At 45.9% G+C, this 14,665-nt stretch overlaps 1 protein-coding gene across 1 annotated transcript in view; it reads left to right on the forward strand.

Moving 5' to 3' along the window:
* The window catches only part of LOC109886727 (stromal interaction molecule 2-like), a 23,246-nt gene extending 9,875 nt beyond the window's left edge, over positions 1 to 13,371 (forward strand). The window contains exons 5-12 of the mRNA XM_031821477.1: positions 1 to 56; positions 1,088 to 1,265; positions 2,000 to 2,177; positions 5,365 to 5,526; positions 7,898 to 7,998; positions 9,480 to 9,724; positions 10,723 to 10,915; positions 11,165 to 13,371. The exon at positions 1 to 56 is cut by the window's left edge and continues 60 nt beyond it. Coding sequence (XP_031677337.1) covers positions 1 to 56; positions 1,088 to 1,265; positions 2,000 to 2,177; positions 5,365 to 5,526; positions 7,898 to 7,998; positions 9,480 to 9,724; positions 10,723 to 10,915; positions 11,165 to 12,398 — 2,347 coding nt within the window. The 3' untranslated portion in view covers positions 12,399 to 13,371. The remainder of the gene's footprint in view (positions 57 to 1,087; positions 1,266 to 1,999; positions 2,178 to 5,364; positions 5,527 to 7,897; positions 7,999 to 9,479; positions 9,725 to 10,722; positions 10,916 to 11,164) is intronic.
* The last annotated feature ends 1,294 nt before the right edge of the window (positions 13,372 to 14,665 follow it).

Consider the following 14,665-nt stretch of genomic DNA (forward strand, 5'->3'; position numbering starts at 1 on the left):
CAAACAGAAACTCAACATCAAGGCTCTGGACGCGGTGCTGTTTGGTGCTCCAATACGTGTGTAGACAGTACACACACCGCACGCACGCACACACACACACACACACACACACACACACACACACACACACACACACACACACACACACACACACACACACACACACCGCACACACACACACACACACACACACACACACACACACACACACACTTTGTGCATTTGCTCATGTCCACTGATTATATTGAAAAGCGCTAAACAAATGAGTTCATCTTTCTCCTCCTCCTCTTCCTCCTCCACTTTCATCATGACTGTCATCATCATTATCCTCATCCTCCTCCTTCCGCTTCTCTCTCCTCCTTCCTCTCCTCCTGCTCCTTCCTCTCTTCCTTCTCTCTCCTACTCCCCTCTCCTGCTCTTTTCTCTCCTCTTCCTCTCTCCTCCTCCTCTCTTCTGCTCCTTCCTCTCCTCCTCCTCTCTTCTACTCCTTCCTCTCCTCCTCTCTTCTGCTTCTTCCTCTCCTCCTCCTCTCTCCTGCTCCTTCCTCTCCTCCTCTCTTCTGCTCCTTCCTCTCCTCCTTCTCTCTCCTCCTCCTCTCTTCTACTCCTTCCTCTCCTCCTCTCTTCTGCTCCTTCCTCTCCTCCTCCTCCTCTCTCCTGCTCCTTCCTCTCCTCCTCTCTTCTGCTCCTTCCTCTCCTCCTCCTCTCTTCTACTCCTTCCTCTCCTCCTCTCTTCTGCTCCTTCCTCTCCTCCTCCTCTCTCCTGCTCCTTCCTCTCCTCCTCTCTTCTGCTCCTTCCTCTCCTCCTTCTCTCTCCTCCTCCTCTCTTCTACTCCTTCCTCTCCTCCTTCTCTCTCCTGCTCCTTCCTCTCCTCCTTCTCTCTCCTGCTCCTTCCTCTCCTCCTCCTCTCTCCTGCTCCTTCCTCTCCTCCTTCTCTCTCCTGCTCCTTCCTCTCCTCCTCCTTTCTCCTCTCTCCTCCTCCTTCTCTCTCCTGCTCCTTCCTCTCCTCCTCCTCTCTCCTGCTCCTTCCTCTCCTCCTTCTCTCTCCACCTCCTCCTCCTCCTCCTCCTCTCCTCTCCTCCTTCAGGCCCACCCCATAACTACATGAAGGACTTGTTGCTGATAGTTTCTGTGATGATGGGTGTAGGAGGCTGCTGGTTCTCCCAGGTCCAGAACAAAGCTTCCAAAGTCCACATCTCCAAGATGATGAAGGACCTGGAGAGTCTGCAGAATGCTGAGCTCAGCCTCAGAGAACTACAGGAACAGTGAGTCTCTATGACTGTGTGTGTATTGAGGGGGGGGGGTGTGTGTGTGTTTGTTGCTAACCTGTATGTGTGGTTGTTTCTAACCTGTGTGTGTGTTTGTTGCTAACCTGTGTGTGTGTTTGCTGCTAACCTGTGTGTGTGTTTGCTGCTAACCTGTGTGTGTGTTTGTTGCTAACCTGTATGTGTGGTTGTTTCTAACCTGTGTGTGTGTTTGTTGCTAACCTGTGTGTGTGTTTGCTGCTAACCTGTGTGTGTGTTTGCTGCTAACCTGTGTGTGTGTTTGTTGCTAACCTGTATGTGTGTTTGCTGCTAACCTGTATGTGTGTTTGTTGCTAACCTGTATGTGTGTTTGCTGCTAACCTGTGTGTGTGTTTGTTGCTAACGCGTATCCCCGTCCTGATACCAGGCTGGAACAGGCCCAGTATGTGTTTGTTGCTATGATACCAGGCTGGAACAGGCCCAGTATGTGTTTGTTGCTATGATACCAGGCTGGAACAGGCCCAGGATGTGTTTGTTGCTATGATACCAGGCTGGAACAGGCCCAGTATGTGTTTGATGCTATGATACCAGGCTGGAACAGGCCCAGTATGTGTTTGTTGCTATGATACCAGGCTGGAACAGGCCCAGTATATGTTTGTTGCTATGATACCAGGCTGGAACAGGCCCAGTATGTGTTTGTTGCTATGATACCAGGCTGGAACAGGCCCAGTATGTGTTTGTTGCTATGATACCAGGCTGGAACAGGCCCAGGAGGAGAAGCGTAACGTGACAGAGGAGAAACAGAACCTGGAGGAGAAGATGAGGGATGAGATCATGGGAGCCCAGGAGGAGGCGCACAGACTCCATCGGCTCAGAGCTGGAGCCGTCAGTCAACTGAGCAGACTGAGATACGCAGAGGAGGAGCTGGAGCAGGTAGAGAACCTAACCTTACCTTACCCTGCCTAACCTTACCCTATCTTACCCTGCCTAACCTTACCCTATCTTACTTTACCTAACCTTACCCTATCTTACTTTACCTAACCTTACCCTATCTTACCCTGCCTAACCTTACCCTATCTTACTTTACCTAACCTTAGCCTATCTTACTTTACCTAACCTTACCCTATCATACCCTACCTAACCTTACCCTACCTAACCTTACCCTATCTTACCTTACCTCACCTTACCCTACCTAACCTTACCCTACCTAACATAACTCTACCTAACCTAGCCTTACCCTACCTAACCTTACCTTACCTTACCTTACCTACCTACCTAACCTAACCCAACCCTACCTAACCTTACCCTACCTAACCTTACCCTACCTAACCCAACCTAACCTTACCCAACCTAACCTTACCTTACCTTACCTAACCTAACCTTACCCAACCTAACCTTACCTTACCTAACCTAACATAACCCTACCTAACCTTACCCTACCTTACCTTACCTTACCTTACCTTACCTTACCTTACCTTACCTTACCTTACCTTACCTACCTAACCTAACCTAACCTGACCTGACCCTACCTAACCTAACCGTAACCTACCTAACCCAACCCTACCTAACCTTACCCTACCTAACCTTACCCTACCTAACTCTACCTAACCCAACCTAACCTTACCCTACCTAACCTAACCTAACCTTACCCTACCTAACCCTACCTAACCCAACCTAACATTACCCTACCTAACCTTACCCTACCTAACCTAACCCTACCTAACCTTACCCTACCTAACCTTACCCTACCCAACTCTACCTAACCCAACCTAACCTTACCCTACCTAACCTTACCCTACCTAACCGTACCCTACCTAACCCAACCCTACCTAACCGTACCCTACCTAACCTTACCCTACCTAACCCTACCTAACCCAACCTAACCTTACCCTACCTAACCCTACCTAACCTTACCCTACCTAAACTTACCCTACCTAAACTTACCCTACCTAAACGTACCTACCTAACCTAACCCTACCCTACCTAACCCTACCTAACCTAACACTACCTAACCTAACACTACCTAACCCTACCTAACCTAACCCTACCGAACACTACCTAACCTAACACTGCCTAACCCTACCTAACCTAACCCTACCAAACACTACCTAACCCTACCTAACCTAACCCTACCTAACCTAACCCTACCTAACACTACCTAACCTAACACTGTCTAACCTAACACTACCTAACACTACCTAACCTAACATAACCCACCTAACCTAACCCTACCTAACCCTACCTTAGCTAACTCTAACTCAGTGTAGGACCCTAACCCTACCTTACCCTACCTAACCCCACCTAACCCTACCTTACCCAACCTAACCCTACCTTAGCTAACTCTAACTCAGTGTAGGACCCTAACCCTACCTAACCCTACCTAACCCTAACTTAGCTAACTCTAACTCAGTGTAGGACCCTAACCCTACCTAACCCTACCTAACCCTACTGTAGCTAACTCAGTGTAGGACCCTAACCCTACCTAACCCTACCTTAGCTAACTCTAACTCATTGTAGGACACTAACCTAACCTAACCCTACCTAACCCTACCTTACCTTACCTAACCCTACCTAACCCTACCTTAGCTAACTCAGTGTAGGACCCTAACCCTACCTAACCCTACCTAACCCTACCTTAGCTAACTCTAACTCAGTGTAGGACCCTAACCCTACCTAACCCTACTGTAGCTAACTCAGTGTAGGACCCTAACCCTACCTAACCCTACCTTAGCTAACTCTAACTCAGTGTAGGACACTAACCTAACCTAACCCTACCTAACCCTACCTTACCTTACCTAACCCTACCTAACCCTACCTTAGCTAACTCAGTGTAGGACCCTAACCCTACCTAACCCTACCTAACCCTACCTTAGCTAACTCTAACTCAGTGTAGGACCCTAACCCTACCTAACCCTACTGTAGCTAACTCAGTGTAGGACCCTAACCCTACCTAACCCTACCTTAGCTAACTCTAACTCAGTGTAGGACACTAACCTAACCTAACCCTACCTAACCCTACCTTACCTTACCTAACCCTACCTAACCCTACCTTAGCTAACTCAGTGTAGGACCCTAACCCTACCTAACCCTACCTAACCCTACCTTAGCTAACTCTAACTCAGTGTAGGACCCTAACCCTACCTAACCCTACCTAACCCTACCTTAACTAACTCTAACTCAGTGTAGGACCCTAACCCTACCTAACCCTACCTTAGCTAACTCTAACTCAGTGTAGGACCCTAACCCTACCTAACCCTACCTAACCCTACCTAACCCTACCTTAACTAACTCTAACTCAGTGTAGGACCCTAATCCTACCTAACCCTACCTAACCCTACCTTAGCTAACTCTAACTCAGTGTAGGACCCTAACCCTACCTAACCCTACCTAACCCTACCTTAACTAACTCTAACTCAGTGTAGGACCCTAACCCTACCTAACCCTACCTAACCCTACCTTAGCTAACTCTAACTCAGTGTAGGACCCTAACCCTACCTAACCCTACCTAACCCTACCTAACCCTACCTTAGCTAACTCTAAATCAATGTAGGAAACAATATCAGTATTGGCTCAAGGCTGGTGGTAAAAACAGTCCATCCATCAATCAAAACCTCTAACCTATTCCTTCTCCTGTGTGTGTGTGTGTGTGTGTGTGTGTGTGTGTGTGTGTGTGTGTGTGTGTGTGTGTGTGTGTGTGTGTACCTGTGTGTACCCATGTGTGCGTGTACCTGTGTGTGTGTCTGTGTGCGTGCCTGTGTGTGTGTGCGTGCCTGTGTGTGTGTGTACCTGTGTGTGTGTGTGTGTGTGTACCTGTGTGTGTGTGTGTGTGTGTACCTGTGTGTGTGTGTGTGTGTGTGTGCGTGTGTGTGTGTGTGTGTACCTGTGTGTGTGTGTGTGTGTGTGTGTGTGTGTGTGTGTGTGTGTGTGTGTGCGTGCCTGTGTGTGTGTGTGTACCTGTGTGTGTGTGTGTGTGTGTGTGTGCATGTTTCTGTGTGCCTGTGTGTCTGTGTGTGTGTGTGCCTGTGTGTGTGTGTGTGTGTGTGTGTGTGCGTGCCTGTGTGTGTGTGTGCCTGTGTGTGTGTGTGTGTGCGTGCCTGTGTGTGTGTGTGTGTGTATCTAGGTTCGGGGAGCATTGAAGAAGGCAGAGAAGGACATGATGGCGTACTGGTCTGTCCCGGAGGCCCTACAGCTCTGGCTACAGCTGACCCACGAGGTGGAGGTGCAGTACTACAACATCAAGAAGCACAGCGCTGAGCTGCAGCTCAACACCGCCAAGGAAGAGGTAGGAGACTACTGATTAGTTGGTTGGTTGGTTGGTTGGTTGGTGGATTAGATGAGTGGGTGGTTGATTTGTTGTTGGATTAGTTGGTTGGTTGGTGGATTAGTTGATTGGTTGGTTGGTGGATTAGTGGGTTGATTGTTTGGTGGATTAGTTGATTAGTTGGTTGGTGGATTAGTTGGTTGGTGGATTAGTTGATTGGTTGGTTGGTGGATTAGTTGATTGGTTGGTTGGTGGATTAGTTGATTGGTTGGTTGGTGGGTTGATTGTTTGGTGGATTAGTTGATTGGTTGGTTGGTTGATTGGTTGGTGGATTAGTTGGTTGGTTGGTTGGTGGGTTGGTTGGTTGGTGGATTAGTTGGTTGGTGGATTAGTTGGTTGGTTGGTTGGTTGGTTGGTGCATTAGTTGGTTGGTTGGTGGATTAGTTGGTTGGTTGGTTGGTGGATTAGTTGGTTGGTTGATTGGTTGGTTGGTTGGTGGATTAGTTGGTTGGTGGATTAGTTGGTTGGTTGGTTGGTGGATTAGTTGGTTGGTGGATTAGTTGGTTGGTGGATTAGTTGATTGGTTGGTTGGTGGATTAGTTGGTTGATTAGTTGGTTGGTTGGTGGATTAGTTGGTTGGTTGGTGGATTAGTTGGTTAGATGGTTGGTGGATTAGTTGATTGGTTGGTTGGTTGGTTGATTGGTTGGTTGGTGGATTAGTTGATTGGTTGGTTGGTTGGTTGATTGGTGGATTAGTTGGTTAGATGGTTGGTGGATTAGTTGGTTGGTTGGTTGATTGGTTGGTGGATTAGTTGGTTGGTTGGTGGATTAGTTGGTTGGTTGGATTAGTTGGTTGGTGGATTAGTTGGTTGGTTGGTTGGTGGATTAGTTGGTTGGTTGGTTGGTGGATTAGTTGATTGGTTGATTGGTTGGTTGGTGGATTGGTTGGTTGGTGGATTAGTTGGTTGGTTGTTGGATTAGTTGGTTGGTGGATTAGTTGGTTGGTGGATTAGTTGGTTGGTTGGTTGGTTGGTGCATTAGTTGGTTGGTTGGTGGATTAGTTGGTTGGTTGGTTGGTGGATTAGTTGGTTGGTTGATTGGTTGGTTGGTTGGTGGATTAGTTGGTTGGTTGGATTAGTTGGTTGGTGGATTAGTTGGTTGGTTGGTTGGTTGGTTGGTGGATTAGTTGGTTGGTTGGTGGATTAGTTGATTGGTTGATTGGTTGGTTGGTGGATTAGTTGGTTGGTTGGTGGATTAGTTGGTTGGTTGTTGGATTAGTTGGTTGGTTGGTGGATTAGTTGGTTGGTTGGTGGATTAGTTGGTTGGTTGGTGGATTAGTTGGTTGGTTGGTGGATTACTTGATTGGTTGGTGGATTAGTTGGTTGGTGGATTAGTTGGTTGGTGGATTAGTTGGTTGGTGGATTAGTTGGTTGATTGGTCCAATACTACAACGTCAAGAAGCACAGTGCTGAGCTACAGCTGGCCACTGCTGAGGAGGAGGTAGGAGAGAGATGTAAACCAATCAATCCGTTTATTGATTCATCAACTGATTGGTTGGTTGGTGACTTCACGTAGGAAGAAAGAACATAGGGGCTGTAATTAACCGCCGGTGTGGACTTGACCAGGATAATGCATTAAACAAGTAATCTATCCTCCATATTAACCCCTGGTGTGGACATGACCAGGATAATGCATTAAACAAGTCATCTATCCTCCATATTAACCCCTGGTGTGGACATGACCAGGATAATGCATTAAACAAGTAATCTATCCTCCATATTAACCCCTGGTGTGGACATGACCAGGATAATGCATTAAACAAGGCATCTATCCTCCATATTAACCCCTGGTGTGGACATGACCAGGATAATTTATAAACTAGTAATCTGTCCTCCATATTAACCCCTGGTGTGGACATGACCAGGATAATGCATTAAACAAGTAACCTATCCTCCATATTAACCCCTGGTGTGGACATGACCAGGATAATGCATTAAACAAGTCATCTATCCTCCATATTAACCCCCGGTGTGGACATGACCAGGATAATGCATTAAACAAGTCATCTATCCTCCATATTAACCCCTGGTGTGGACATGACCAGGATAATGCATTAAACAAGGCATCTATCCTCCATATTAACCCCTGGTGTGGACATGACCAGGATAATTTATAAACTAGTAATCTGTCCTCCATATTAACCCCTGGTGTGGACATGACCAGGATAATGCATTAACCAAGTCATCTATCCTCCATATTAACCCCTGGTGTGGACATGACCAGGATAATGCATTAACCAAGTCATCTATCCTACATATTAACCCCTGGTATGGACATGACCAGGAGGATGTGACCTCATATTAACCCATTGGTCTGTGTATATCCTGTCCAGGCAGAAAAGATCAAGAAGAAGAGGAGTTCCCTCATGGGGACATTCCACGTGGCTCACAGCTCCTCACTGGATGATGTTGACACCAAGATCCTGGAGGCCAAGTGAGAGAGACAGAGAGACACACACACACATTTTTCTATCCTCGGTGGGGGCCTAAAAATGGATTTCCATTCAAAATCATATTTTTCCCAACCTTAACCCCTAAGCTTAAAAGAGCAGGTCCCCACGAGGATAGAAGAACAAGATCTCACACACACACACACACACACACACACACACACACACACACACACACACACACACACACACACACACACACACACACACACACACACACACACACACACACACACACACACATATACACACACACACACACACACACACATACACATACACATATACACACACACACACACACACACAGACAGTGTTAATTTAGTCAACAATAACTATGACAAAAAAATACTCGTCAGCAACCAAAATGTGACGAGACGAAAATTCCACGTTAGACTAATGGACATTTTAATGTGACATGAATCTACTTTTCATCCAATCCTAACAATGCATGTAGAATATGTTTTAATGTAGTCCTCTCATTGGCAGAATTCAAGTTGTGTGATCTGATTGAGCTGATCTGACTGGCTCTCCCACACAGCTCCCAGGCGGTCTCTTCAGTCACTCTTCAGTCTTTTGAACTGATGTGAAGCCAAGACACTGGACTTGTAACTAACCTCAACTCAAAACCTTGTTTACTCTCTTACTTACATTGTAACTAACCTCAACTAGAAACCATGTTTACTCTCTTACTTACATTGTAACTAACCTCACCTAGAAACCATGTTTACTCTCTTACTTACATTGTAACTAACCTCAACTAGAAACCTTGTTTACTCTCTCACTTACATTGTAACTAACCTCAACTAGAAACCATGTTTACTCTCTTACTTACATTGTAACTAACCTCACCTAGAAACCATGTTTACTCTCTTACTTACATTGTAACTAACCTCAACTAGAAACCTTGTTTACTCTCTTACTTACATTGTAACTAACCTCAACTAGAAACCTTGTTTACTCTCTTACTTACATTGTAACTAACCTCAACTAGAAACCTTGTTTACTCTCTTACTTACATGGAGGCTATTTTCTGATTTGATTACATCAGAAGCTCAATTTTCCCATGTTGTGCTGTTGTTCATTCATCTGTACGGTCCACAACTGTGAGTTGCAGTTGGTGTTCTCGTGTTTTTGTGACGGAGTTGACGTGTTTTTTTTGTGACGGAGTTGACGTGTTTTTTTGTGACGGAGTTTACGCGTTTTTTTGTGACGGAGTTGACGTGGTTTTTGTAACAGATTTGACTTCATTGTGTCACGGTAACATACTAAACTAATGTCTGTTGTGTTGACATAGCTGACATGTTACTATATTATAACAGTCTGCACCTGTGTGTTGGATCACAGGAATGCCCTACCAGACGTTAACTAGCTGACGTACACTGGGTTTTTGACATCCCTCACAGGAACGCCCTACCAGACGTTAACTAGCTGACGTAAACTGTGCTTTTGACATCCCTCACAGGAACGCCCTATCAGAAGTCACGGCCTGCCTACGGGAGCGTCTCCACCGCTGGCAACAGATAGAGCGTCTGTGTGGTTTCCCTCTCCTCAGGAACTCTGGCCTGGCCAGCCTGACAGCCACGCTGTATTCAGACTCTAACTGGGTGGCGATGCCCCGGGTGTCTGTACCCACTTTCCCTTCCTGTCATGAAACAATACAAGGCTCTCTGGAGGATCTGATGGAAGACCCCTCAGCATCCATCTTAGGTAGGTTATAGCAATCAGTCGCTCAGTTGGTCAATATAATGAGAATATAATATGGTCATTATTAAGGAGACATGTTTATGCAAACAGATTTACAGCACGGTGAGTGTATGTTTATGGGATCACCGTGGTAATCAATCTCATGCCCATACCTAGTCAAGGGCTTGACGATTAGTTCACATGTTGAATCAGGTGCTCTGGAATAGATCAAACGCATGGAACAGCTGGGGGTCGTAAGGAGAGGTTTGGAACGGCTGTGGGTCCTGAGGAGAGGTTGGGAACAGCTGGGAGTCGTAAGGAGAGGTTGGGAACAGCTGGGAGTCCTAAGGAGAGGTTGGGAACAGCTGGGGTTCCCGAGGAAAGGTTGGAAACAGTTGGGGTTCCTGAGGAGAGATTGGGAACGGCTGGGGGTCCTGAGGAGAGGTTGGTAACGGCTGGGGGTCCTGAGGAGAGGTTTGGAACGGCTGGGGTTTCTGAGGAGAGGATTGGAACAGCTGGGATTCCTGAGGAGAGGTTTGGAACAGCTGGGATTCCTGAGGAGAGGTTGGGAATGTATGGGAGTCCTGAGGAGAGGTTGGGAACAGCTGGGAGTCCTGAGGAGAGGTTTGGAATGGCTGGGGGTCCTGAGGAGAGTTTTGGAACAGCTGGGGTTTCTGAGGAGAGGTTTGGAACAGCTGGGATACCTGAGGAGAGGTTGGGAATGTCTGGGGGTCCTGAGGAGAGGTTTGGGAACGGCTGGGGGTCCTGAGGAGAAGTTGGGAACAGCTAGTTGTCCTGAGGAGAGGTTGGGAACAGCTGGGAGTCCTGAGGAGAGGTTGGAGAACCACTGCCATACCTGATTCAAGGTTTAAGTGATTAGCTGCTTAGTTGAATCAGGTTTAGTTTTATTTTTGCGAGGTTTTCCATTAATTCCCCAATATTGTCCCCAGAATTTGTCCCACATTTTTCGGAGATTTACAAAAAAAGTTATGGGGAATGTTCCCTTCCCTTTGCAACCCTAGTTCCACCAATGAAGCGCTCTCCTCGCTCTCGTGGCTCTACCTCCACTGTGTGTCGTCAACGGCGTTCTGGACACGCCTCCTCTTCCTCTTCCTCATCCTCCTACTCTGACCCTGATATCCTGATTCCTATCCACACCACGCTCCCCTGCTTCGAGGAAGAGGAGCAGATCTTCATCAACGCCCAGTGGAGGGGGTGAGTCGCACAATTTCAATTCAGTCAATTTAGGAAATAAACTGAAGTTCCAATTCGGATTCCAATTTTCTACAATGCTTCTCTGTGTCCACAGATTACAAGGTGACTCATGGTGACACTTACAGTATTTTCAATGTATGATTGAAACTTTGTGAACCTTTATGGAATCTTTGTCTCTCTATATATTTTCCTGTCTCTCCTTCTCCCTCTCCCCCCTCTCTCTCCCCCTCTCTCTCCTTCTCTCTACAGAGATTCTCAGGTAATTTATTCTGACAGGACCCCTCCTGTCAGCAGAAGGTCATCAGAACCTTCCGGAACGGAATCCCCCATTTGTAAGATATCTAGAGAAGAACTGGAAGCTTCCTTGGATGAAGCCACATTGAAGACATCATCTAAAGACGAGTCGGACTCTTCTTCTGTGGACAACACTGCTCCAAGGAAAATGCAAAGAGTCAAAAGTGAGACTTCCATGGACCCCCCCGCCAACGCAGCAGCCAAAAAGGTATTGGGTCATTCGATGGACAACGTCTCAAGGAAGTCATTCAGAGATGAGTGTCACGAGGTTCCGTTGGAGACTCACGTCTCAAAGAAGAGATCTCTTCTATCTACAGACATGATCGGTGTGTCTTTGGACACCGGCTCCAGGCAGATGATGAGAGAGAGCAGGGGAGAAGCCTCATTCAACAACTCCATGAGAGGAAGACCCAGAGAAGAAATGGTGGCGGCCGTTGGAACCCCAACGAGAAGGATATCCCGAGAGGAGGAGGACTTCTTAGCCGACAGCGCTCAGAGGAGGATGGCGATGGCCAGAGACAAACTGACCCTTCATCTGGACTGCAACTCTTCTCACAAGATGCTGAGGAAGAAGATGGAGTTCTCAGTGGAACCACCATCTGCCGCCACGAGGAAGATATCGATAGACGAACACCATGAGATGTGCTCTCACACTAGCAGACGAACAAACAGCGATAAGATTGACAGATCCATAGACACTCCCACTGGGAAGATCTACCCGGACAGGGTCGACAGTACCCCAGAAATCCTCAAACGGAGGATATCCAGGGAGGAGTATGCGGGGTCGTCCCAGTTGGGTCACGATCCCCAGGTTTTGGATTGGGGTCAGTTCGGACAACCTGATCTCACCTTGTCCACACCATGGAAACAAACCCAGACCCCTGACCCTTATACCCCTGACCTGACCGAACTTGTGTATGACGGTATTCTGGAGAAGTCCTGTATCACCCCAGCAACGACCCCTGACCTGCCCCAAAGGATCACGGAAGGAAGAGAGCGAGAAGGGAATCCTCCTGTTCCGCCCCCGAGGAGCTGCCGGTCCCTAAACACGTTGCCCCCGGAGATGAGAGGCGAGAGGCACCAAAAGGACAAAGACAAAAGCACGAAGTCGTCCAAACTCAAGAGCCTTTTTAAGAAGAGGAAAGATCATACCCCAGAACTGCCACAAGGGGGCCTGAACAATCTCTGACCGTTAACTGGAATTTAAACACGTTTTAATGCAAATTCTTTAACCAGGAATTTTCTTGAGGTTATGAAACTCTGGATAAGACCTCAGCCAGGAAAAGCTGAGAGGAAACATAAACATTAGTCTTATAGATTAGATTTTTCAACAAAAAAAATGACACGGACTGTTTGGCTGAGATTACATGTTTGAAAGAAAAAAACATGAGCAATAGGATTGCACATTTTTTTTCAAAGCCAACAAAGACTGATTTTTGAAACCCAGAAAAATAGTGTTCTGGCCGATAAAGCGCAGATTCCCGGACAACATGTTATTTTGGCAATGGCTAGTCAATGGGCAGGTACCAAACTCTTGAGTTGACATAGCAGTCTCTAAAACGGATTAACATACAACACGGAATACTCTGAAAACAGGAACACAGTCGTTGCTATAGTTTCGGTACTATTTTGGTACTACAAAGCAGAATCAATTAACCAGCTATCTTTTAATTAACCATAGTAAACCATCTAACTTTGATAAATAACCAGAAATAACTATTGGTTTTTTGGTTCATTTAAGAAAAGCTAAACTTAAATATGTGTGTCTTTGGTTGTTTAGTCAATTAAACAATGCCCATTTCAAGCTTAAAGCTATTTTCATAACGTTAAAGCAAGTTAGCTGGCTAACTCATTGATCCTGCTTTCATAGTACACCCCTCTGGCTGGATGTCCTCAGAGGGACAGAGAGGATGAAGTGTGTAAGATAACCTATGGTGCCCAAATGTTGTCTCTGCAGGGAAGTCTTAATAAGCAGACCAATGATGGGTGTCCCGTTATAGCTTCGTATGGAAGCAGTGTGATCCCAGACAATGTTTGATCGCCTCCTATGTTCAGCGTTGGGTGTTTTAGAGCTGAGATATTTATTTCTTGACTAGGGAGCATTTCTTCGGAGCTCTTCTCCTGTACGATAGAAGCAACTGTCGTTTATTTGGATTGGGGGGAGTGCTGTTCAATGGTTCCTAGACCTTTTTTTTCTCAGTGCAGTCACAGTGCTGTTCAATGGTTCCTAGACCTTTTTTTTCTCAGTGCAGTCACAGTGCTTCTCAATGGTTCCTAGACATTTTTCTCAGTGCAGTCACAGAGCTTTGCTTGGGGGGAGATTTCTAGTATGTGTACAGATGCAACATTTAGGTTTCCCAGGTTTTCCTTGAATCCTGGTAAGAAGATTCCCAGAATCAAGTTAGTTGAAAAGCGTGTTTATTTATTTTTTTCACTAGGCAAGTCAGTTAAGAACAAATTATTATTTACAATGACGGCCTAGGAACAGTGGGTGAACTGCATTGTTCAGGGGCAGAACGACAGGTTGTTTACCTTGTCAGCTCAGGGATTTGATCTAGCAACCTTTCGGTTAGTGTCCCAACATTCTATAACCACAAGACCTGTTGCTTTTGGTTTCTTTTGTAACTGAGCTTTTTTTAAACAAAATGTATCTAATTTTAATTAGCTTGTTTTTGAGAATTGTTCTGTTCTTTATCTTTGTGGAAGTTCAGTTTTTCTTTTCAAGGTGATTCGTTTACTGGGTTTGAAGTTTGCCTTTGGGGGGATAGTTTCTCAAAACCTTTACGTTAAAAAAAATGTCATGACATCTTTTACTTGTTTGTTAATTAAATCAAATGTATTTTATTGACTGTTTTACAGTCTTGGGTGTCGAGGATAGAGTCAACTATATCTAAAGAATGTCTTGGGTGTCGAGGATAGAGTCAACTATATCTAAAGAATGTCTTGGGTGTCGAGGATAGAGTCAACTATATCTAAAGAATGTCTTGGGTGTCGAGGATAGAGTCAACTATAACTAAAGAAAGTCTTGGGTGTCGAGGATAGAGTCAACTATATCTAAAGAATGTCTTGGGTGTCGAGGATAGAGTCAACTATATCTAAAGAATGTCTTGGGTGTCGAGGATAGAGTCAACTATATCTAAAGAATGTCTTGGGTGTCGAGGATAGAGTCAACTATAACTAAAGAAAGTCTTGGGTGTCGAGGATAGAGTCAACTATATCTAAAGAAAGTCTTGGGTGTCGAGGATAGAGTCAACTATATCTAAAGAATGTCTTGGGTGTCGAGGATAGAGTCAACTATATCTAAAGAATGTCTTGGGTGTCGAGGATAGAGTCAACTATATCTAAAGAATGTCTTGGGTGTCTAGGATAGAGTCAACTATATCTAAAGAATGTCTTGGGTGTCGAGGATAGAGTCAACTATATCTAAAGAATGTCTTGGGTGTCGAGGAGAGAGTC

The sequence above is a fragment of the Oncorhynchus kisutch genome, unplaced genomic scaffold, assembly GCF_002021735.2.
Source record: "Oncorhynchus kisutch isolate 150728-3 unplaced genomic scaffold, Okis_V2 scaffold3979, whole genome shotgun sequence".
Lineage (NCBI taxonomy): Eukaryota > Metazoa > Chordata > Actinopteri > Salmoniformes > Salmonidae > Oncorhynchus > Oncorhynchus kisutch.